A 26,215-nucleotide genomic window follows, 5' to 3' on the forward strand; every position below is an offset into this window, starting at 1 on the left:
ACGGAATGACAGCATTTCAAAAGCCAGTAATTTTGAAAATGCTAGCAATTCAGGGCCAGGGATCGCGGGTGGGCAGGGGGGTACTTCCTCTTCCGTTCCAGTAGTTGGGAGATAGACAGCTGAACGCTTCCGTGAGATATTGTGGAGATGCTTGGTGACCCAGGTGGTGGTGTAGCTGGCAGATCCTCTGTTTGCGGGGTGGCAGGTGCCACTGTCACTCCAGAGCTGTATGAAGAGGCCAAGACTGCAACAGAAGAGGAAGCAGGAGCCAGAGACCTTTCTTGATTTTTGAGGTGTCTACTCCACTGCAGATCGTGCTTTGCACTTAGATGCCTGATCATGCAGATTGTGCTCAGGTTGAGAATGTTTATGCCTCGCTTCAGGCTCTGATTGCACAGCGTGCAAACCACTTGTGTCTTGTCGTCAGCCCATTGTCTGAAGAACTGCCACACTAGGGAACTCCTTGGAGCTGGCTTTGGTGTGCTCGGTCCCTTGCTGCGTTGGGCAGTAGCAGGCATACTGTCTAGGGGACGGCCGCTCCGCTTTTGCACCTTGCTCCCTCTTCTGCTGTGCTGGTGGCTCTTCCTCCGAACTACACAGGTCACGCGCATGACCTTGATTCCATGTGGGGTCGAGGACCTCATTGTCGTCAACCTCATCTTCCACCCAGTCTTCACCACCGCCCTTCTTGTCGGTCTGCACACTTTCGAAAGCCACAGCAGTTGGCACCTGTGTTTCGTCGTCTTACGAGACGTGTTGCGGTGGTCCTCCCATGTACTTATCTTGAAACATAGGTGGTTGGGCATCGGTGCACTCAATCTATTCCACTTCTGGGGCAGGGCTATGTGGATGGCCCTGGCAAACCCTGCTAGCAGTCATCAAAAATCAGAAGAGACTGCTGTATGACTTGGGGCTCCGACTGCTTGGCTGATTTGCAAGGGGTGGAGTGAAAGACTGATGGACATCGGCTGCAAGTGCTAAATCTGATCTTTCAGCAGGAGACTGGGTGGGAGACAATGTGAAGCAACTGGAGGCACTGTCAGCAACCCAATCTACTATCGCCTATACTTGTTCTGGCCTTACCATTCGTAGAGCCGCATTAGGACCAACCAAATAACACTGAAGGTTCTGTCGCCTACTCGCACCTGAGGAAAGGGTTTCACTTGTGCGTGTAGCTTGCACAGATCGACCACGTCCTCTCCCTGCAACAGGAGGTCCACAAGCAGCGCCACGTCCCTTATTCCAGCTATATATCAGATGACTTCACAGTACATGTCAACGTTTACCATTTTAGGAAGCTGATTGTCACTTTGGACCTACAGTTGCAAGAAAAAGTATGTGAACCCTTTGGAATGATATGGATTTCTTCACAAATTGGTCATAAAATGTGATTTGATCTTCATCTAAGTCACAACAATAGACAATCACAGTCTGCTCAAACTAATAACACACAAAGATTTAAATGTTACCATGTTTTTATTGAACACACCATGTAAACATTCACAGTGCAGGTGGAAAAAGTATGTGAAACCCTAGACTAAAGACCTCTCCAAGAGCTAATTGGAGTGAGGTGTCAGCCAACTGGAGTCCAATCAATGAGATGAGATTGAAGGTCTTGGTTACAGCTGCCCTGCCCTATATAAAAAAAAAAAAAAAAAACACACCAGTTCTGGGTTTGCTTTTCACATGAAGCATTGCCTGATCTGAATAATGCCTCGCACAAAATAACTCTCAGAAGAGCTACGATTAAGAATTGTTGACTTGCATAAGGCTGGAAAGGGTAATAAAAGTATCTCCAAAAGCCTTGCTGTTCATCAGTCCACGGTAAGACAAATTGTCTATAAATGGAGAAAGTTCAGCACTGCTGCTACTCTCCCTAGGAGTGGCCATCCTGTAAAGATGACTGCAAGAGCACAGCGCAGACTGCTCAATGAGGTAAAGAAGAATCCTAAAGTGTAAGCTAAAGACTTACAAAAGTCATCGGCATATGCTTACATCCCTGTTAGCGAATCTACAATACGTAAAACACTAAACAAGAATGGATTTCATGGGAGGATACCACAGAGGAAGCCACTGGTGTCCGAAAAAAACATTTCTGCACGTTTACAGTTTGCACAAGAGCACCTGGATGTTTCACAGCAGTACTGGCAAAATATTCTGTGGACAGATGAAACCAAAGTTGAGTTGTTTGGAAGAAACACACAACACTATGTGTGGAGAAAAAGAGGCACAGCACACGAACATCAAAACCTCATCCCAACTGTGAAGTATGGTGGTGGGGGCATCATGGTTTGGGGCTGCTTTGCTGTGTCAGGGCCTGGACGGATTGCCATCATCGAAGGAAAAATGAATTCCCAAGTTTATCAAGACATTTTACAGGAGAACTTAAGGCCATCTGTCCACCAGCTGAAGCTCAACAGAATTTGAGTGTTGCAACAGGACAACGACCCAAAGCATAGAAGTAAATCAACAACAGAATGGCTTAAACAGAAGAAAATACGCCTTCTGGAGTGGCCCAGTCAGAGTCCTGACCTCAACCCGATTGAGATGCTGTGGAATGACCTCAAGAAAGCGATTCACATCAGACATCCCAAGAATATTGCTGAACTGAAACAGTTCTGTAAAGAGGAATGGTCAAGAATTACTCCTGACCGTTGTGCACGTCTGATCTGCAACTACAGGAAACGTTTAGTTGAACTTATTGCTGCCAAAGGAGGTTCAACCAGTTATTAAATCCAAGGGTTCACATACTTTTTCCACCTGCACTGTGAATGTTTACATGGTGTGTTCAATAAAAACATGGTAACATTTAATTATTTGTGTGTTATTAGTTTAAGCAGACTGTGATTGTCTATTGTTGTGACTTAGATGAAGATCAGATCACATTTTATGACCAATTTGTGCAGAAATCCATATCATTCCAAAGGGTTCACATACTTTTTCTTGCAACTGTATATACGTCTTTGGATCATATACTGCTTTTTTTTATTTAAAACTTTACTTTTATTATTTTATTTTTAATACACATTGTCATCTCTTATCTCTATCAATCTATATTTATATGGACTCTACATAGACGAGTTAAAACTAAAACTATCAGTGGTGCGGGCTAGCTCTGTCTTGTTATTTATATTTGTCACTTTTGTTTCTGACTACTGTTTATTGCTACAGTTATTTGTGGCCTGTATTTGCTTCTGATATTTCTTCTATTGTCGCCCGTATAGCTATGTGTGCACTCTTATTTGTGAGGTTCCCTCACTACCTTCATATAGGGGATCAGTGGTGTAAGCTCTTCTATATTGCTTTTCACTGTTGTCACTGCTATTAAACACCTGCTATTTCTTCCCACTGTGTTTCTGACCTATATTCTGGCTGTGTATGTTACCACCTATATAGCTATACAGTCGCTTCTATACTTTGAGCTCCCCCACTCCCACTGTATAAAACTTAACACTTGAACAGCCTGCATAACCAGCGTCTTCATGGGATAGAGCAGGTGTGAGTGTTGGGGGCGCAGACCATCTCTTAAAGATTTGTGTGTTTAATCACATGTTCATAGGTACCAGTGATATGCCGATTCGTCATCTCTATTTTCTTATTGCCACACCTTCTTTTTCCTGATAGGTCCATGATCATCGAGGTTAGGCCTCTTTCACACTTGCGTTGTCCGGATCCGGCGTGTACTCCACTTGCCGGAATTACACGCCGGATCCGGAAAAACGCAAGTGTACTGAAAGCATTTGAAGACGGATCCGTCTTCAAAATGCTTTCAGTGTTACTATGACAGCCAGGACGCTATTAAAGTCCTGGTTGCCATAGTAGTAGTGGGGAGCGGGGGAGCAGCATACTTACCATCCGTGCGGCTCCCGGGGCGCTCCAGAATGACGTCAGAGCGCCCCATGCGCATGGATCATGTGATCCATGCGATCACGTGATCCATGCGCTTGTGGCGCCCTGACGTCACTCTGGAGCGCCCCGGGAGCCGCACGGATGGTAAGTATGCTGCTCCCCGCACCCCACTACACTTTACCATGGCTGCCAGGACTTTAGCGTCCCGGCAGCCATGGTAACCATTGAGAAAAAGCTAAACGTTGCATCCGGCAATGCGCCGAAACGACGTTTAGCTTAAGGCCGGATCCGGATCAACGCCTTTCAATGGGCATTCATTCCGGATCCGGCCTTGCGGCAAGTGTTCCGGATTTTTGGCCGGAGCAAAAAGCGCAGCATGCTGCGCTATTTGCTGCGGCCAAAAAACGTTCCGTTCCGGAACTGAAGACATCCTGAAGGACGGACTGTCCATTCAGAATGCATTAGGATAATCCTGATCAGTATTCTTCCGGCATAGAGCCCCGACGACGGAACTCTATGCCGGAAGACTATAACGCAGATGTGAAAGAGCCCTAAGATGGATCATCATCATGCAACGTGACGTTGAAGCTTCGCGCACGCGTCCGGACTTAGCCGAACTTTCTCATACCTCACGGTCCCGTTCTCGCTCATGCGCGTGGACTTTAGAAGTCTTTTCACTTAGTTCGTGCCCTCGCGATGCCTCTTGCGTATAGTCACGCATGTCTTTTAATCAACTGCGCAGGCGTGTACACTTAGTTATTTTTTGTTACTGGTTCCATTTCATGATTGGTGTGCATCTATCCTGTGTATTGCTGCTGGCATCAGTTTACACATTGTGCCGGCGTGGGGGTGACACTTTATTATTCTATTTATAATTATATCTATCTTGTCACTTTACTTAGTCAGACGTTACCTCCCAATTTATATATCTTATTCACACTACTAGGTACTTTTTTTCCTTCTAGAGTGTATCTATATGGGGCTTGGATGTTTCCCTTTTCTGGGAGATTCCTATATAGTTCTTGTAGCTTTTTTGGATGACTTACTTTTTAGATGATACTCTATTTCCTCTATACATAGCTTATAATTTGTCTTCTGTCATTTCCAATTTATCATATTTTTCTTACACTCATCTACGGATCTCTGCTTGGTTATATGTGATTTAATTATTCTTCTCTATCTCTAGGATTCTTGCTTGGAACTCCCTTCTAGGACATCCTTCGCCCCCCACCCCCTCAAGGAAGGACATCCTCACAGTCCAGGGAAGATGCACACATCACTCGCCATGGTAAGTATTTTAATTTTCCCATTTGTTCTTACTTTCAGGTTATATATTTTTAGTTGGTCTCTTCTCTATCTACACTATTCGTGTCTTGCAGCTAGCAGGCAGGCCGGGCTGCAGGTGGACGTAACTCACGGAGGTCACGTGCGTTACGGCCGCCTGCAGCCCGGCCTGCCTGCTAGCTGCTAGTGCCTACTACAGGAATGTGACATGTGTACCGGTAATTACGGTACACATGGGGAGCAGAGTTTAGATATGATGATTAACACTACGTATACAGTACATACTGAGCGGCAGGGCCAGAGTACAGTGCCTGCATGGCCCCGCCGCTCTCCCCGCCTACTACAGACCCTCCTTAGGTATCTGTGGATGGGATAATGATGGGGGGGTGGGGGGTGGAGGCTGTGGATGGCATTATGATGGGGGGGGGGGGGGAATTTGTGGATGGGACTGTTATGGGGGGGGGGGGGGGGGGGGAGATCTTTGAATGACACATATAGCAGTGCAGTGCCATCCACAGACCCCCCCCATCATAATGCCATCCACAAATCCCCCACCCCATCATAATGCCATCCACAAATCCCCCACCCCATCATAATGCCATCCACAAATCCCTCACCCCATCATAATGCCATCCACAAATCCCTCACCCCATCAAAATTCCATCCACAAATCCCCCACCCCATCATAATGCCACCCACAAATCCCCCACCCCATCATAATGCCACCCACAAATCCCCCACCCCATCATAATGCCACCCACAAATCCCCCACCCCATCATAATGCCACACACAAATCCCCCACCCCATCATAATGCCATCCACAAATCCCCCACCCCATCATAATGCCATCCACAAATCCCCCACCCCATCATAATGCCACCCACAAATCCCCCACCCCATCATAATGCCATCCAAAAATCCCCCACCCCATCACAGTGCATCATCCACAGATCCCCCATAATAATGTCATGTACAGACCGCCATTAGTTCAAACCCACCAAAAGCACACCTTTTGGTTAAAAATATTTTTTTTCTTATTTTCCTCCTCAAAAATCTAGGTGCGTCTTATAGGGCGAAATATTATATATAATTATTTATATATATATATATATATATATATATATATATATATATATATATATATATATATAATATTTTTTTTTTTAAGTTTCTCAACAGAGCTGTGTGAGGGCTTATTTTTAAGTGGGATAAGTGGTAATCATTGATTCTATTTTGTGGTACACCTTTTTGACCTCTATTTTTCTGGGAAGCAGCAATTCTGCCATTGCTTTTTAGGTTTTCTTATTGTGGCGAACACAGTGCAGGAAAAATGACGTTATCTATTTTGCTGGTCAGTACGATTACAGAGATACCAATTTTAGATTTTTTTTTTTTATCATCCTATTTTTGAGTCACCATTTTCTGAGAGGCTTATGTTTTTTACATTTTTCTGCCGATTATCTTATGTTGGGGCATGTTTATTGTGGGATTAGTTGACATTTTCATTGGTACAATTTTGGGGAATATAGTACTTTTAGACAGGATAGATCTTGTAATTTTTATAGAGCCGGTCGTTACGGATGGGGCGATACCCAATATATCGATGTCTAGTTAAAAAAAAAAAAAATGTCATTGTATATGGCTTAATGAGTGCCTTTTTTTTATACTTGAAGCTTAATTTTTTTTAAAACACTATTTTTTGCGATTTTATTAAAACCTATTTTTCTCCTACCGTGGGACATTAACTTTTCAAGGTTTGATCCTCGTTTCAATGCCGTACCATACATGCTGTATTGTACTGCACTGAGTTTGTCAGTAATACACTAACAGTGTCCCTATGAGACCTAGCCTGAGTAGTGGGCCTCATAGAACTCCATAGCTGGCAGGCTTTGTAAGGCATCGGATGCCATAGCAGCGATCGGGACACCATCATCTCAGCAATGAGGTGTTATAAGGAGCCCTCCTCCCTCGGCAAACACCATAGATGCTGCGGTCAGCTTTGACTGCAACATCAAATTGGTTAATCCCCCAGCATTGGCGTTTCCAGCAATGTCAGCGGATACAGCCGGGCCCCTGCTCCTGATCGACTGCGCCCACTTGATGTACATGTACGCCGTGTGTAGAGAAGGGTTTAATACCCAGAAGAGAGTACAAATAGTAAGAAAACAAACCATCTCCCCTCCATTCTTTCTCAACATTAAAGGTTTATTCCCCTCTCAACATTTCATGGCTGATATTGGATAACCCTAGTAAAGTAGCAGCTAGAGGTGGGCAGAGTTACAGAAACAACTAAGTTGGCTCTGCTACGCTGTTTATGGGAACTCTCAAAATAGTGAGACTGAACTACGCAAACGCTTCATAGGACAGCGAGCTACACTGTCTCTGGAACTCCTACTCACTACAATAAGACCTAGGAAAACAATGTAGCACATCTCTCGATGGTTCCATAACGTTTATGGGATTTGCTATTTAAAGGGGTTGTCTACTTTAGTAATATTGATGACCTATCCGCAGGATAGGTCATGAATATGAGATCAGCGGGGGCCCAACTGATGGCATCACCAGAGATCTACTGTTTGAAGAGAATGCAGTGCTCACATGAGCGCTGCCTTCTCTACACTGTTTACCTGTTCAACATCGACATTGCAGCGGTGAGCAGTGTAATTACAGCTCGTACGTAACAATTCATGTCAAAGTGATGGCTCCTTTCTTTTCACTTGAACAGTAAAGAGCCGTCCCACTGAACTGAATAGGACTGCAGAGTTGTAATTACAACTAGTCCCTGCTGCAATGTCAACGGCAGGCAGGTCGCCAATGAAGAGAAGGATGCGCTTGTGTGAGAACTGCGTTCTCTTCAAACAGCTGATCGGCGGGGGTGCTAAGGATGGGTCATCAATATTACAAAAGTGGATTGTACTGTGGAATAAGTTTAAATACCATTCCAACAAACATGTAACTGAAAAATAAGTATTAGTATTTTCTTACTTTGTTGTGCCCATGCTAATTTTCTTCCTGACCTGATGCATGCTGACATCCCAAATGGGTTCACCACAAAGCATTCCTTTATCCAGGCCTGTAGCTTTTGAAGGGAGAATGTTTCAGTTGTCTTTGAGTAACCACTTACAGTTTGCAATGGATGCCAAAGTGCTAAATCAATAAAAGAATGGACAGTTCTGTTTTTGTCCACTGTTCCTTCAAGAAGAAAGCCAAGAGCTTGAGCAGCTTCAAGGGATAAAAGACTACAGTGACTGGAATGAGAGGATTTAGTGAGCTGGTCGGGATCCAGAAGCAACTCCAAAATAGAAGGTATATGATTCTGCATGAACGCATGGTGGCCATATTCATCCCAGTTCTAACCAACAGAAAGAAAAAAATGATTACATAAATTAGATTTCAGAAAGCAAGCAATAAGCCAAAACAATTAAGAAAAAACATTATATGTGTAATGCCATCAGTGATACAAGTTTTTTGGTGTACTTTTCTAAAATTCCATCTGCTCAAGCTAGTTTCACACTAACACTAAAATGTTCATTGCATCCGGCATAGCTAGAAACTGCTGACGCGGCGCCAGGCAGCCGCGTGTTTTTGTCTGGCTGAATCGTGGTACTAATGCCGGAAACAGACCAGATGCCATTATAGTCAATGGCTCCAGAGGGGAAAGGTGGTAACCGGCTATGCCTGATGTGATGAACTCTGGCAGGCTGTTGCTCTAAGGGTACTTTCACACTTGCGGCAGAGGATGCAAACGGATGGCATTTGTTAGACGGATCCGGATCCGTCTGACAAATGCATTGAAATACCAGATCCGTCTCTCTGGTGTCATCCGGAAAAACGGATCCGGTATTTTTTTTTTTCACCGATTTAAAAGGTCTGTGCATGCGTGGACCGGAAGAACGTATCCATCAATGCAGCAATTTTAATGCCGGATCTAATACACTAATACATTTCATTAGAAATAAATGCCGGATCCGGCATTCCGGCAAGTGTTCAGGATTTTTGATCGGAGAGAAAACTGCAGCATGCTGCGGTATTTTCTCTGTCTAAAAAACATAAGAGGGACTGAACTGATGCATCCTGAACGGAATGCTCTCCATGCAGAATGCATTAGGATAAAACTGATCCATTTTTTTCCGGTATTGAGCCCCTGGGACGGAACTCAAATACGCTAGTGTGAAAGTACCCTAACTGAACAGCTTGCCAGAACATTTTAGCGCTAGTGTAAAACTAGAAACTAGTTTTAGTAATTTAGGCCTCATGCACACAATTTTTTATTTTATTTTTTTGATTGCACACCAACCCATTAATTTCGTTACAATAGTTTTTATTGCATTTTTAACAATTACAAGAATATATCAGGCATACCCGATGTGCAAGGTACAAAAAAAAGGATACATAACATCTTAAATAACTAACCAAAGTAGGGCTCCTGTGCGGAGAACCCTTGAAGAGTATTAACTTGTGCTGCTTGTGGAAGACGAGTGTTAGTTGTGCTGAGGAAAGTGGCTACCTATGTCAAGTCTGAGGGAACCAATGGCTAGAGCACACTCTGCTAAACCTGATACTATTGAGGTGTTGGCTTATATCTAGAGAGGCTGGTTTGTGAAGGCTTTATGGCACAGAACAATATCGAGAAGTTTCCCAGGGGCTCCAATTTATCTGAAATCTACCATATAACCCCCCGCCCAAAGAAATAACCCTCTCAAAAGAATAGGTGGTGTTAAGTGCGGATACTAATTCAGAGAGTCCTGGGATGTCAGGGGTCTTCCATTTCCGTAGGAGTAATAATTTAGCAGTTACGCATATTATGCAGAACAAAGCCCTGAAACGGGCTGGTAGGAGATCAACTCCTATGAATAAAAGGGCCAGTTGCGGAGACCAGGTTGTCTCGAAAGGCATAATCCGGTCTAGTAGGTCTCTGCAAGCGGACCAATATCCTTGGATGCTAGGACATTGCCACAAGATATGGAACAAGGTGCCCCTGCAGCCGCAACCTGTCCAGCTTAGGTTAGAGACATGAGGATACATAAGAGCCAATCTGTCTGGTGTGTAATACCATCTAAGCACTGTTTTTACAGCTGATTCTATGTGGGAGGTGCATTTCAGGTGTTTGTGAATCATTCTAAGGGCCTGCAACCAATCCGTTTCAGAAATAGACAAGTTTCAAGTCTCTCTCCCAAGTGATCATAGGATTAGAGCGTTTAAAAAGTGTGGGCTGAAGGATGGAGTTATATAGGGGCTTCAAACCCTTCATGTGGCCCATAATATATAGTTTGGCTAGTTTATCTATTTAACGCCGGAAGGCTGCAGGTCTTGTAACAAATGGCGGATCTGGAGGTATTTAAAGAATTCCCTGCTCGGGATAGAAAACTTTTCACATATCTGTTGGAACGGCTGTAATACCCCTTTATCTAAAAGGTCTCCCACTGTGTAGATATTGGCTGAAACCCATAGTCACAGATCAGAGTGAGGAAGTAGAGACCGGAGCAGAGAGAAGGGAAGAGAGGCAAGTGTAGGGGGGTCATCAGCATCTGCCAGTACATGGTACGTAGACCATGCCCTCAGCGATGCCAGCACCGTTGGGCTTAGACTTTTAGGAGTAGGAATCTTCCAAAATGGTAAGTGCAACAACTCCCTCAAGGAGTATGGGGCGGCTTGTGATGCTTCCAGATGTACCCAGGGTAGATCCTGGGACAACTGAACCCAGCCCTTCAGCATTGAGACCAATGTAGATACAGGGAGTGCAGAATTATTAGGCAAGTTGTATTTTTGAGGATTAATTTTATTATTGAACAACAACCATGTTCTCAATGAACCCAAAAAACTCATTAATATCAAAGCTGAATATTTTTGGAAGTAGTTTTTAGTTTGTTTTTAGTTTTAGCTATTTTAGGGGGATATCTGTGTGTGCAGGTGACTATTACTGTACATAATTATTAGGCAACTTAACAAAAAACAAATATATACCCATTTCAATTATTTATTTTTACCAGTGAAACCAATATAACATCTCAACATTCACAAATATACATTTCTGACATTCAAAAACAAAACAAAAACAAATCAGTGACCAATATAGCCACCTTTCTTTTCAAGGACACTCAAAAGCCTGCCATCCATGGATTCTGTCAGTGTTTTGATCTGTTCACCATCAACATTGCGTGCAGCAGCAACCACAGCCTCCCAGACACTGTTCAGAGAGGTGTACTGTTTTCCCTCCTTGTAAATCTCACATTTGATGATGGACCACAGGTTCTCAATGGGGTTCAGATCAGGTGAACAAGGATGCCATGTCATTAGATTTTCTTCTTTTATACCCTTTCTTGCCAGCCACGTTGTGGAGTACTTGGACGCGTGTGATGGAGCATTGTCCTGCATGAAAATCATGTTTTTCTTACCTTGCAGACTTCTTCCTGTACCACTGCTTGAAGAAGGTGTCTTCCAGAAACTGGCAGTAGGACTGGGAGTTGAGCTTGACTCCATCCTCAACCCAAAAAGGCCCCACAAGCTCATCTTTGATGATACCAGCCCAAACCAGTACTCCACCTCCACCTTGCTGGCGTCTGAGTCGGACTGGAGCTCTCTGCCCTTTACCAATCCAGCCATCTGGCCCATCAAGACTCACTCTCATTTCATCAGTCCATAAAACCTTAGAAAAATCAGTCTTGAGATATTTCTTGGCCCAGTCTTGACGTTTCAGCTCGTGTGTCTTGTTCAGTGGTGGTCGTCTTTCAGCCTTTCTTACCTTGACCATGTCTCTGAGTATTGCACACCTTGTGCTTTTGGGCACTCCAGTGATGTTGCAGCTCTGAAATATGGCCAAACTGGTGGCAAGTGGCATCTTGGCAGCTGCACGCTTGACTTTTCTCAGTTCATGGGCAGTTTGAATGAAACGCTTGATTGTTCGATGATCACGCTTCAGAAGCTTTGCAATTTTAAGAGTGCTGCATCCCTCTGCAAGATATCTCACTATTTTTGACTTTTCTGAGCCTGTCAAGTCCTTCTTTTGACCCATTTTGCCAAAGGAAAGGAAGTTGCCTAATAATTATGCACACCTGATATAGGGTGTTGATGTCATTAGACCACACCCCTTCTCATTACAGAGATGCACATCACCTAATATGCTTAATTGGTAGTAGGCTTTCGAGCCTATACAGCTTGGAGTAAGACAACATGCATAAAGAGGATGATGTGGTCAAAATACTCATTTGCCTAATAATTCTGCACGTAGTGTACATAGTACAATTTTAGATCTGGTAGCGCTAAACCTCCCATACGTCTTTTCCTAGTTAAAATATTACGAGCGATCCTGGGGAGTTTCCCTTCCCAAATATATTTAGAAAGTAATGCTTGTGCTTGGGAGAAGAACCTCTCTGGGAGGATTATAGGCAGGGTGCGATACATATATAAAAACCTAGGAAGGATAAACATTTTAAACTTGGCAATCTTACCCATCCACGAGGCATAATATTTAGCAAATTCTATAAGTTCCTTTTCTGTGAAGATTAGGAGAGAGTCATAGTTTAGTGCGTACAATTGGGACGGGGTATGTGACATGTTGATGCCTAAGTGTTTAATGCTGAGGTGCTGCCAATCAAAGGTCCAAGTGTTACGAAGGTTCAACACCAAGGCCTGTGGTAAGTTGATAGGTAGGGCTTGCGTTTTGGAGGAATTAAGGTGGTAGTACGAAAGGTCACCATAATGAGAGATTTGGGCCATAACCACCGACAGGGACTCTTCTGGATTTGTGAGGGTTAGGCACACGTCATCTGCATATAAGGATATTACATGGAGTCACCCACCTACGGTATCCCCTGAAATATTGGTGTCTTGTCTAATCGCCTGGGCCATTGGTTCCATGGCTATTATAAAAATAAGGGGAGATAGGGGACAGCCTTGTCTAATGCCATTTGTGAGCTCGAACACATCCGACAAGGCTCCATTTACAAATGTTCTCACCGTAGGGTTACTATAGAGTGCTCTAACGGCGGTGAGAACGGGGCCAATGAAACCCAGTTGTTTTTAAGCACCGAGAAGGCGAACGACCAACGAAGTCTATCGAGCGCCTTCTCGGCGTCCAATGCCAACGCGGGAATCCCACTCTTCTGAACATGATGAAAAATACCTAGCAGGCGTCTCATGTTATAGTAGGTCTATAGTCGGAACGAAGCCGGCCTGGTCCACATGAATAATGGAAGGTAGAATTTTGGCTAAACGGGTGGCCAATAACTTTGCATATATTTTGACATCCTGTTTTAGGGAGGAGATGGGCCTAAAATTCTGGGGTCTATCAGGTGATTTGCCGGGTTTAGGGAGGGTGATAATAAATGCTTGTAGATTTTCAGCTGGCAGAGATCCCTGGGACATTGCAGCTTGACAGAAGTCTCTTAGGTAGGGGCTAATAATCTGCTTAAAATGTTTATAATAATGGCTCGCAAAGCCATCGGGGCCAGGGGCTTTGTCTCTATGGAGAGACACAATCACCGCCTCCACTTCCTCATTAGTAATAGGAGAGTTAAAGCAAACCTGTCACCTCAATTTCACTTAATCAACTAGCAACAGTACCTTATAGATCATCTTCAGTGTGTTCTTATACATCCTTGTGCCGCTTTCATGCGCTGTATATGCCTGAAAAAAACGTCTTATAAAGTAATAATTTCCTGCTCCAACAGTCACGCTAGAAGTCAAGGGGGTAGCCCTTCCCTCACTTCAGGCTGTACCTCCCCTGCCCTAACCCCGCCTCTATGCACTGTAATTGACACCCGGCTCAGTCGCCGGGACCGCGCTTGTACAGGCTGCACATGCGCCGTCCTCCTCATTCGCCGCGCGATCCCGTCTATCGCACGGACTCGAGCGCGATCCTGTAATTCAATTCGCGGGATCGCGCGGCGAATGAGGAGGACGGCGCATGCGCAGCCTGTACAAGCACGGTCCCGGCGACTGAGCCGGGTGTCAATTACAGTGCATAGAGGCGGGGTTAGGGCAGGGGAGGTACAGCCTGAAGTGAGGGAAGGGCTACCCCCTTGTCTTCTAGCGTGACTGTTGGAGCAGGAAATTATTACTTTATAAGACGTTTTTTTCAGGCATATACAGCGCATGAAAGCGGCACAAGGATGTATAAGAACACACTGAATATGGTCTATAAGGTACTGTTGCTAGTTTATTAAGTGAAATTGAGGTGAAAGGTTCGCTTTAAGGTCCTGAAGCTGGAAACTAGTTAGTGTGGGTAAATGTAGGGAATTGAGATACATACTAACCCGGTCGTCTAGGTCCGCTGGGGCGGGGTGGGAATTTTGTAAATTGTAAAGATTGGTATAGTATGATTGAAAGCCTTTAGCAATCTCTATGGGGGAGTAAACTTTCTCCTGTGAATAGCGATAGATAAGGTGAGGGATTCTGCTTTTTGTATGATGTGCCTTAAATCTAGACGCCAAAAGTTTACCCGCTTTGTTATCATGTGAATAATAAGTCGCTTTTGTTTTGCGAAGCATTTTCTTGTAGGAGGAAAGAATATAACCTCTCAACTCGTGTCTGAGGCGTCTAAGCTCATCTGCTAACAAAGGAGTAGGATTCGCTTTGTTATTCGCCCCCACTAGTTGTAGTTGGGACAGGATGTTTGACATCTTTGCTTCCAGTCGCTTTTTTCGTATCGCACCCTGCTGTATAAAGGACCCCCGGATGCAGGCCTTGTGAGCGCTCCACAGAGTCACTGGGTCTGTGTGAGAGGAATCATTAAAAATTTGCCCAAATTTTGAAATCTGTTTCTATGCAGGAGCCATACTGAGGGTCTGAGAGCAAAAAGGGGGTTACTCCGCCACAAGTATACTTGCGGGGAGTTAATAGATTCCGAAACCGCCAAGGTAATAGCTGCATGGTCAGACCATTTGATAGTTTCTATGGAGGAATTTTGCACGTGAGGGAGGAGTGCTCTATCCACAAGAAGCATGTCAATCCTGGAATACATATTATGAACCCCAGAATAAAATGCGTTCTCTAGCAGACGCATGGTGGATACGCCTGACGTCATATAGCTGCTCCTTCCAGAAGGTAGTAGCGAGGGAAGGGGTGGCCCGCATTGGGGAGGTGGAAGCATCCACAGACTGATCTGATGTCAGATTAAGGCTACTTTCACACTAGCGTTCATAGGTCCGTTCGTGAGCTCCGTTTGAAGGAGCTCACGAGCGGACCCGAACGCCTCCGTCCAGCCCTGATGCAGTCTGAATGGAGCGGATCTGCTCAGACTGCATCAGTCTGGCGGCGTTCAGCCTCCGCACGGACAGGCGGACAGCTGAACGCTGCTTGCAGCGTTCAGCTGTCCGCCTGGCCGTGCGGAGGCGAGCGGTTCCGTTCAGACTTACAATGTAAGTCAATGGGAACGGATCCGCTTGAAGATGTCACCATATGGCTCAAATCTTCAAGCGGATCCGTCCCCCATTGACTTTACATTGAAAGTCTGAACGGATCCGCTCAGGCTACTTTCACACTTAGAATTTTTTCTAAGTTATTAATGCAGACGGATCCGTACTGAACGGAGCCTCCGTCTGCATTAATATGATCGGATACGTTCAGAACGGATCCGATCGAACGCTAGTGTGAAAGTAGCCTTAGTTCACCACAGATCACCAGTTTTCCCTGTTGTTTCTTATGGACCAGCTTCATTACCTTGTGAAAGAAATGTATTTGGCCCTGGTTCGGAGCATACAGATACACTACGGTGAATAATACATTATTGAGAGTGCATATCAGTATAAAAAATTGTTCATGAGGCTCTATCTGGTCAGCTACATGGGAAAATGCTACTGTGTTTTTGATAGCTAACATGACCCCCCTGGATTTAGTGTGAAGGTGCGATTGAAAAATGTGTGGAAACTGTATGTCTCAGCCTGAAAGCATCACGCTGAAGCAAATGCGTCTCCTGTATCCCTAGAACATCACACTGTAATGCGCTCTGCGCATTGGGCTGTTCAAGCCATTGACATTCATGCTAGCAAATGTAATTACCATGATAGATTAAAATAAACAGCATTCTATTACTAGCAGGTAATAACAGAGATATCAGACACAGAACGTCTCCATCACCCGGACAAAGGTAGCACGAGAGAAAACAGGCATAGTATGAGCACCTAGAGAATTTAAACCCCAAGGACACAGGAGGTAAAACATCAAACTTAAAACAGAGGTAGAACATAGTAAGCCTAAAAGAGGCTCAATACAAGAAGTAAGGCAAATGTTCCGTCTGCAACCTAGGATTGAGGCAGGTTAGAATGACAGAACCCATACAAACGTACAGCACCTGAAGGCGAGGCATACTCGCCATGAAACTTGGTTCAGCGTACTCTTGACCAGTCTTTGCGGACTTTGGCTGGAGCATGGCGTTGAGCTTCATCCGTGGAAGACACGGGGATGTTCCAACTTTGTAAGAGTGCCAGTCCCTCATCCATGGCCTTTATGGAAGACTCCGTTATGGTGTATCAGCAGGCAAACTGGAAAACCCCAGCGGTACGGTACATTAGCACTTCTAAGGGCTGACGTGATAGGTGAGAGGGCCCTCCTCAAACGCAGTGTAGCTGCAGATAGGTCTGCAAATAAGAGTACCTTATGGAAGGGTGCATGGAGACCTCAGTTTTTCCTCGCTGAAGACGGTAGCTGTTCTTTGATCCTGAAGAAATGAACTCTGGCTAGCACATCCCGAGGCACTGAGTCCTCCAGATGTCGCAGTCGAGGAACGCAGTGCGCCCGGTCAATTTCCAAGTCCCTGTCAGGGCAATCCGGCAAAGCTGCTTTCAGAAGAGACCGCACATAGTCAGGGATTTCTTTGGGAGACACCGATTCCGGAATCCCTCTCAACTTGATATTGTTGCATCTGCTTCTATCTTCAAGGTTGGCCATTTTGGCCTTAATCATTTCCACCTCTGCCTCCAGCTCTGTGTGAGCGTCAATTAGGGCGTTGTGTGAGGATGCAAAGTCCCCAAATTTACTTTCCAGGTGGTCTGTCTGGACCCCCAGCTCATCGATATCAGTACGCAGAGGGCTGATGGACTTTACGTCCAGCAGCAAGGATCGCCGCTACGGTATCAGCATTTCACGCATGGCGGTATCTGTGAGGGCTGTATTGGACACCGGTAACGCTAATAGCGTTGTTTCCCCGTCTTCTTCTGAGCCTGCAGGAAAGCTCTTTGTGTCCCTGCATAGGGGGAAATTAGCAGCCGCATGTCGGGCATTTAATTGTGTGGGTTCCCGCTGAGAGGAGGGAGAAGTTGAAGGAAGCTCACGTGGTGTAAGGCGGGGTGGGGAGCTGTGACTCACCGGTCGTTGTGTTCCTTCCGAGCTCTGAGGCATCTCTACCCCGCTGGCTGGTGTGCTATGACCTCCCAGCTCCAGCTGGGTGGGGAGCGCCAAATCAGACAGCGATCTCCGCAAAGATGAGGCAGGAGAGCTATGCGGGAGGTCTGGTGTCGTTGCACACTCAGAGGGAGAGATCGCTTCACGTTCAGAGCCATCTTGGATGTCTCCTGCATCTCTGGAGAAGTAGAACTTCGTAAGTTTCGGCTGCTTAGCCGACTTCTTCCTGCGCCCAGTCATGTCTTGTGAAGGTTTCCTTGAGTTTTAGGCAGAAAAAGAGTAACGCTGGGCTTTGTAATGTCGCTTAATTCGGTGCTATCACGGGAGCTCAGGCTCTACACAACCATCCACCTAGGCAGCCAGACCAGGCCCACCCAAACCCATTAATTTCAATGGATCGGCTGTCCGCATCCATTTGTCCAATCGACAAATTATAGAACGTGTCCTGTTCTCATCCGCGCTGTGGAGGAGAATAGCCATTTCTATTAATGGGAGAGAGGAAAAAAAAAAAAAAAACACAGAAAGCACATGGAAGGTATCCATATTTTGAGGAATGTAATATAGAAACGGTCATGTATATGAGCCCTAGAGATGCAGTTACCATTTACATGACTAGGGCCCCACTATGAGCATAATACGGTACAAATAGGCTGAAGTAACTAAAAATCTGCAAAATTTTGACCATTTTTGGACTATTAAAAATACTTATTTTTATACAGCAGGCACCGCGATGACGGGTGATCCCGCCGTTTAACCCCTCAGGTGCCAAGATCAACGTTGATCTTGGCACCTGTGAGGCAAGGCAGCGGGATGCGGCTCTCTCTACCTTCCGATTGGAGCCCCCACAGTGAAATTGCAGGGCTCCAAGTGGTTACCATGGCAGCCTGGACCCTTGTAAAGCCTTTCATGGCTCCCACCATGCACAAAGCACAGTGCAGCAGGGAGCATGTGAAAATCCTATTCACTCTAATAGGGCAAGAAGAGGATTTGGGGCTAATAGTTATTAGATTAAAAGTTTTGAAATGTAAACTGGGGGGAACTGTGGATGACGGACACTGTTATTGGGGGGGAACTGTGGATGACGGACACTGTTATTGGGGGGGAACTGTGGATGACGGACACTGTTATTGGGGGGGAACTGTGGATGACGGACACTGTTATTGGGGGGGAACTGTGGATGACGGACACTGTTATTGGGGGGGAACTGTGGATGACGGACACTGTTATTGGGGGGGAACTGTGGATGACGGACACTGTTATTGGGGGGGAACTGTGGATGACGGACACTGTTATTGGAGGGGAACTGTGGATGACGGACACTGTTATTGGGGGGGAACTGTGGATGACGGACACTGTTATTGGGGGGGAACTGTGGATGACGGACACTGTTATTGGGGGGGAACTGTGGATGACGGACACTGTTATTGGGGGGGAACTGTGGATGACGGACACTGTTATTGGGGGGGAACTGTGGATGACGGACACTGTTATTGGGGGGGAACTGTGGATGACGGACACTGTTATTGGGGGGGAACTGTGGATGACGGACACTGTTATTGGGGGGGAACTGTGGATGACGGACACTGTTATTGGGGGGGAACTGTGGATGACGGACACTGTTATTGGGGGGGAACTGTGGATGACGGACACTGTTATTGGCGGAACTGTGGATGACGGACACTGTTATTGGGGGAACTGTGGATGACGGACACTGTTATTGGGGGAACTGTGGATGACGGACACTGTTATTGGGGGAACTGTGGATGACGGACACTGTTATTGGGGGAACTGTGGATGACGGACACTGTTATTGGGGGAACTGTGGATGACGGACACTGTTATTGGGGGGGATCTGTGGCTTGCACTGTTACAGGGGGATCTGTGGCTGGCACTGTTACGGGGGGGGGGGGGATCTGTGGATGGCACTGTTATACATGTGTCATCCACAGACCCTCCTAGCCCATAACTGTGCCATCCACAGATCCCCCGCCGCTCCAGTATACTAATATAATATGTCTTATTCAATTAATAGTTATTAAATATGCCTCTTTATTCCTAATAGTACCTTAAATCCTAAGCGTTTCAGTACAATGCCGGCAGGCCGGGCGGCCGGCGCGTCTCTCACTGACGTCACTTGCCTGCGCCGCCTGCTTCATTCATAAAGTAGGCGGTGCAGGCACGTGACATCAGGGAGTTACGCTGCCGCCCGCCCGGCCTGCATACTACTGAAGTGCTAAGGATTTAAGGTACTATTAGGCATAAAGGGGCATATTTAATAACCATTAATTGAATATGACATATTATATTAGTATAGCGGCGGGGCGGGGCTATAGTACAGTGACTGCACCGCCCCGCCGCTATTGCCGGCCCCAGCTCCTCCTCCCAGTCCCTCCCCGAGTCCCCGCTCGCTTTACATCGCAGCTTGCGATGTAAAATTGACAGCATTCGCCGTATAAGACGCAGGGACATTTTCCCCCCATTTTGGGGGGAGAAAAAGTGCATCTTATATGGCGAAAAATACGGTAATTCCTGTGCGGTGAACGTTGTAACGCAAAGAAACAAACAAAAATGCAATTCGCCATTTTATTGTCACCTTCCCCCACGAAAAAAATTGAATAACGGTGAACAAAAAGTCGTACATACCACAAAAATGGTACCCATAAAAACTACCCTGATACAGCTCTGCGGGCGGAAATATAAAATAGTTAGTTATGGCTGGGAGAAAATAGCAATGAAAAGAAAATTTTGATTTTTTTCAAAGTTTTTTTTTATTTTACACAAGTTTAGTATCGTTGTATTCTTATTAAGCTGCAGAATAATAATGTCATGTCATTTTTAGCGTACAGTGAACGTCATGATATCAAAACCCAAAAAACCTAGGCAGAATTGTGGGTTGTTTCTTTTCAAATTAACCCCACAAAGAATTTTTGCCACGATTTCCAATAACAGGCATGGTAAATTAAATATGCCCTCATATGGCTATATGACTTGAAATTTAAAAAGTTATGGCTATTGGAACGCTTTGACTTATCCAGGCCATTCGGAGACTGTTTTTTTCGTCGCATATTGTACTTCATGACACTAGTAAAATGGAGTCCAAAAAATTCATTTTTATTTATAAATTTGCCAAGAATTTGGAAATATTTGCAAATTTCCAAGTTTCAATTTCTCCACTTCTGTAATACATAGTAATACCTACAAAAATAGTTATTAATTTACATTCCCCATATGTCTACTTCATATTAGGATCATTTTGAGAATGACATTTTATTTTTGGGGGCTGTTACAAGGCTTAGAGATAAATCTTGAAATTTCCAAAAACCTACTTTTTAGCCACCTCAGCCCCCCTAGCTTAAACACCCTTAAAGGGTTTCTACCACTTAGGTGACACATATTTGGCTGTCAGACACTAGTGATCCGCTAGTGTCTGCTCTGGCCAACCATCCTAATATAATTGCTTTTGGGGCGGTGGTTTGGCTAAAAAAAGAACTTTTATTAATATGCTAATGAGCCTCTAGGTGCTATGGGGGCGTCATTAGCACCTAGAGGCTCCGTCTACCTTTAGAAACTGCCGCCCCCAGCGCGTCCCTCCAGCCCGCCCATCTCCTCCTGAATGCGATCCTCGTATGTATTCTGCGCATGCGCAGTAAATGTCTGACAGCTTCCCTGCTCAGACATCTCCACTGCGCCTGTTCCTCGGAGCACTATGGCGTCATCGCGCAGGCGCAGTGGAGATGTCTGAGCAAGGAAGCGGTCAGACATTCACTGCGCATGCGCAGAATACATACGAGGATCGCATTCAGGAGGAGATGGGCGGGCTGGAGGGACGCGCTGGGGGCGGCAGTTTCTGAAGGTAGACGGAGCCTCTAGGTGCTAATGACGCCCCCATAGCACCTAGAGGCTCATTAGCATATTAATAAAAGTTCTTTTTTTAGCCAAACCACCGCCCCAAAAGCAATTATATTAGGATGGTTGGCCAGAGCAGACACTAGCGGATCGCTAGTGTCTGACAGCCAAATATGTGACACCTAAGTGGTAGAAACCCTTTAATGACCAGACTACTTTTTACACTTCTGCACTACACTACTTTCACCGTTTATTGCTCGGTCATACAACTTACCACCCAAATGAATTTTACCTCCTTTTCTTCTCACTAATAGAGCTTTCATTTGGTGGTATTTCATTGCTGCTGACATTTTTACTTTTTTTTGTTATTAATCGAAATTTACTGAACTTTTAGCAAAAATTTGAAATTTTTCACTTTCAGTTGTAAAATTTTTCAAATAAAACTATCTTTCTATATACATTTTTCGCTAAATTTATTGTTCTACATGTCTTTGATAAAAAAAAAAAAAAGTTTATATTTATTGGTTTGGGTAAAAGTTATAGCGTTTACAAACTATGGTACACAAATGTGAATTTCGGCTTTTTGAAGCAGCTCTGACTTTCTGAGCACCTGTCATGTTTCCTGAGGTTCTACAATGCCCAAACAGTATAACTACCCCACAAATGACCCCATTTCGGAAAGTAGACACCCTAAGGTATTCGCTGATGGGCATAGTGAGTTCATAGAACTTTTTATTTTTTGTCACAAGTTAGCGGAAAATGATGATTTATTTATATTTTTTTTCTTACAAAGTCTCATATTCCACTAACTTGTGACAAAAAATAAAAACTTCCATGAACTCACTATGCCCATCACGAATTACCTTGGGGTGTCGTCTTTCCAAAATGGGGTCACTTGTGGGGTAGTTATACTGCCCTGGCATTTTAGAGGCCCATATGCGTGAGAAGTACGGTAGTTTGCAATCAAAATGTGTAAAAAATGGCCTGTGAAATCCAAAAGGTGCTCTTTTGTCCATCTTGGCTGCAAAAAAGTGTCACACATGTGGTATTGCTGTACTCAGGAGAAGTTGGGGAATGTGTTTTGGGGTGTCATTTTACATATACCCATGCTGGGTGAGATAAATATCTTGGTCAAATGCCAACTTTGTATAAAAAAATGGGAAAAGTTGTCTGGGCATTGTAGAACCTCAGGAAACATGACAGGTGTTCAGAAAGTCAGAGCTGCTTCAAAAAGCCGAAATTCACATTTTTGTACCATAGTTTTACTTTTAACCCGAACCAATAAATATAAACTTTTTTTTTATCAAAGGCATGTAGAACAATAAATTTAGAGAAAAATTTATATAGAAATATAGTTTTATTTGAAAAATCACCACATATGGGGCATTTCTGTAAACTGCAGAATCAGAGTAATATATATTGAGGTTTATTTTGATGTTAACCCTTGCCGTGTTGCAAGCAAAAAATTGATTAACATAAAAAATATCTACCAAAAAAGTTACATTTTGAAGTTTCACCTCCATTTTCCTTTAAAGGGCTTCTGTCACTCCACTAAATTGATTTTTTATTTTTTGTCTCCCTACAATCCTTATGCTGCGATTTCTTAATATATAGGGCTATTACACAGTTTGGTTCAGTAGTTCTATCAAAAAACGGACTTTTATATTATGCAAATTACCTCTCTAGCAGCAGGCAGGGCGGCTACCTGCTGCTAGCAGCCACATCCTCCATTCATAATGACGCCCCCTCCTCATGTTGATTGACAGGGCCAGCGGACGCGCTCGTCCTCTGACTGGCCCTGTCTTCGTTTTAAATCTCGCGCCGGTCTTCAGTTGGCGCAGGCGCACTCAGAGGAGGACGCTCGCTCGGCCGCTCCATCCTCAGTGCGCCTGCGCCGGGTGTACATGTGACGTCATCGGCACAGGCGCGCTGAGGATGGAGCGGCTGAGCGAGCGTCCTTCTCTGAGTGCGCCTGCGCCAACTGAAGACCGGCGCGAGATTTAAAACGAAGACAGGGCCAGTCAGAGGACAAGCGCGTCCGCTGGCCCTGTCAATCAACATGAGGAGGGGGCGTCATTATGAATCGAGGATGCGGCTGCTAGCAGCAGGTAGCCGCCCTACCTGCTGCTAGAGAGGTAATTTGCATAATATAAAAGTCCGTTTTTTGATAGAACTACTGAACCAAACAGTGTAATAGCCCTATATATTAAGAAATCGCAGCATAAGGATTGTAGGGAGACAAAAAATAAAATAAAATGAGTTTAGTGGAGTGACAGAAGCCCTTTAAAGCGAACCTTTCACCAGGATTTCACATAATAAACTATTACCAGTACCTTATAGACATCCTCATTGTGTTTGAATGCATTACATTGTGTTTGAATGCCGCTTTCCTGGGATGGATATTCATGAAAAAAACGAGTTATAAAGTCCTGGTATCCAGCTCCTGAAGTCACGCTCCTGAAGTCAAGGGGGTAGCCCTTCCCTCACTCCGGGCTGTACCTCCCCGGCCCTAACCCCGCCTCTATGTAGTGTAACTGACACCCGGCTCAGTCGCCGGGACCGCGCTTGTACAGGCAGCGCATGCGCCGTCGGACTCGAACGCGATCCTGTAACTGAATCGCGCGTGAGGAAGAGAAGACAGGCAGGCAACAGGGACGGCGCATGCGCGATTCAGTAACAGGATCGCGCTCGAGTCCGGCGGCTCATGCGCCGCCTGTACAAAAAAAAATTGGAAAATTGCGAATATTTTAAATTTTGGGGTAAATTTGAGATTTTTTCATAAATAAAAATGTAAAAATATATTAACTCAAAAGTATGACCGTCATGAAGTACAATGTGTCTTGAGAAAACAGTCTCAGAATGGCTTGTATAAGTAAAAGCGTTCCAAAGTTCTTATCACAAAGTGACGCATCAGGTTTGCAAAAATTGGCCTGGGATTTACGGTAAAAAGTGGCTTGGAACTGGAGGGGTTAATGCATCATTTTAACGTGTTTTAACGTTGTTTTTTACCTTGTTATGGAAGTTTGATTGCCCGGTTGAATCAGGAGTAGGTGATCTTGCTCTGGGACTCGGCCATTCATCCCCAATCAGAGAAGTACGAAGAGAGACCTTATTAATTTGTTGCACATAAAGGAAAAGGAGGAACTGGAGGGAATCCACCGATAGCTGTGGAGGAAAAGAATTCTCAGCGTAACTATCACTTGTGGAATTACTAGGCATCGGGGTAACTGTATAGCTGTAAGGGAGGCTGCACGGATTTCATGTGAGGAAAACTGTTGGGGAGTTTTGTGAATTTAGCATCTGAAAGCGCTAGTTTTCCACTGCTGAATCAGTGGCAGATTTTAGCCATGTGAATATACCCTCAGTATCCACATACCCAGCAATGGGACCGGTTAGGCTCTGGCACTTCCTTTATAGGGGCAGATGCATGAAAAGGAGATTTTTGTATAACTTACCAGTTAAATCTCTTTCTCGCTCTTCCTTGGGGGACACAGACCTTGGGTATAGCTCAGCTCCCTAGGAGGCGTGACACTAAGTAAAACTGTTAAGCCCCTCCTCCATCAGCTATACCCTCAGCCTGGAGATAGAGGCTACCAGTTGCGTGTCCAAGTAGTGAAAGGATAACAACCAATAACGGAAACAACCAGCCAGCAACCCAACGGGGCGCCAGACCATAACCCTGTAACCAAACACAGAAGGGTGGGTGCTGTGTCCCCCAAGGAAGAGCGAGAAAGAGATTTAACTGGTAAGTTATACAAAAATCTCCTTTTCTCGCCCATTTTCCTTGGGGGACACAGACCTTGGGACGTTCAAGAGCAGTCCAAGAAGGGAGGGACCACAAACCCAAGGCGGAACACCACCAGAGCATCAGGAAACCGCTGCCTGCAAAACCAGGCGGCCCAAAGCAGCATCCGCTGATGCATGCGTATGCACCCTATAGAACTTTGTGAAAGTGTGCAGAGAGGACCAAGTGGCTGCTTTGCACAACTGTTCAGCCGAGGCCCGATGCCTCTGCGCCCAGGAAGCTCCGACTGCTCTGGTGGAATGAGCAGTGACGCCGAAAGGCGGAGGTCTGCCCTTGGCTCGATAAGCCTCAGACACCGCCAGTTTAATGAAACGGGCAATAGCCACCTTGGAGACCGCCAACCCTTTGCGCGAACCCTCCGGAACCACAAACAGGGAGTCCGTGCGCCGAAAGGACCCGGTGACCTCCAAGTAAATCCTCAACGCCCTGACCACATCCAGACGGTGCAGTTCCCGTTCTCTGGGGTGGGAAGGAGAGGGACAGAGCGACGGAAGGACGATGTCCTCATTGATGTGAAAGGCGGAGACCACCTTTGGCAGGAAAGTCGGGACAGGCCGAAGCACAACCTTATCCTGGTGGAAGATCAGGAAAGGTTCGGAGCAAGAAAGAGCCGCTAACTCCGACACCCGTCGGAGAGACGTGACGGCCACAAGAAAGATGACCTTGCAGGACAGAAGGCGAAGGGAGACCTCCCGTAAAGGCTCGAAGGGGGCTGATTGGAGCGCCGAGAGCACCACATTCAGGTCCCAGGAAGGAACTGGAGGGCGGTACGGCGGAACAGAGTGAGCCACCCCTTGTAAAAAGGTCTTAATTGGCCCTAGAGGGGCCAGGGGACGCTGGAGAAGAATAGACAGCGCCGAAATCTGACCCTTCAGAGAACTGAGGCACAGCCCCAGGTCCAGACCCGACTGGAGGAAGGACAGGATTGTGGGAAGAGAAAACCGGAGAGGTGGGATGCTCCGGGACTCACAGAACCCCAGATAGGACCTCCAAACCCGATAGTAGATCCTAGAGGATACGGGCTTACGAGCCCGGATCATGGTGCGGACTACGTCCGCGGAGAAACCCCGTCGCGTTAAGACGGCGGTCTC

The 26,215-nt window shown here is 45.5% G+C and overlaps 1 protein-coding gene across 1 annotated transcript in view; it reads right to left on the reverse strand.

The window, feature by feature from the left end:
- TBCCD1 (TBCC domain containing 1) overlaps window positions 1-26,215 on the reverse strand; it is a 105,031-nt gene that overhangs the window by 68,601 nt on the left and 10,215 nt on the right. The window contains exons 2-3 of the mRNA XM_044293232.1: window positions 24,329-24,484; window positions 8,120-8,486 (exon numbers count right to left, since the gene is read on the reverse strand). Of these exons, the coding sequence (XP_044149167.1) occupies window positions 8,120-8,486; window positions 24,329-24,484 (523 nt within the window). The remainder of the gene's footprint in view (window positions 1-8,119; window positions 8,487-24,328; window positions 24,485-26,215) is intronic.

The sequence above is a fragment of the Bufo gargarizans genome, chromosome 5 (assembly GCF_014858855.1).
Source record: "Bufo gargarizans isolate SCDJY-AF-19 chromosome 5, ASM1485885v1, whole genome shotgun sequence".
NCBI lineage: Eukaryota > Metazoa > Chordata > Amphibia > Anura > Bufonidae > Bufo > Bufo gargarizans.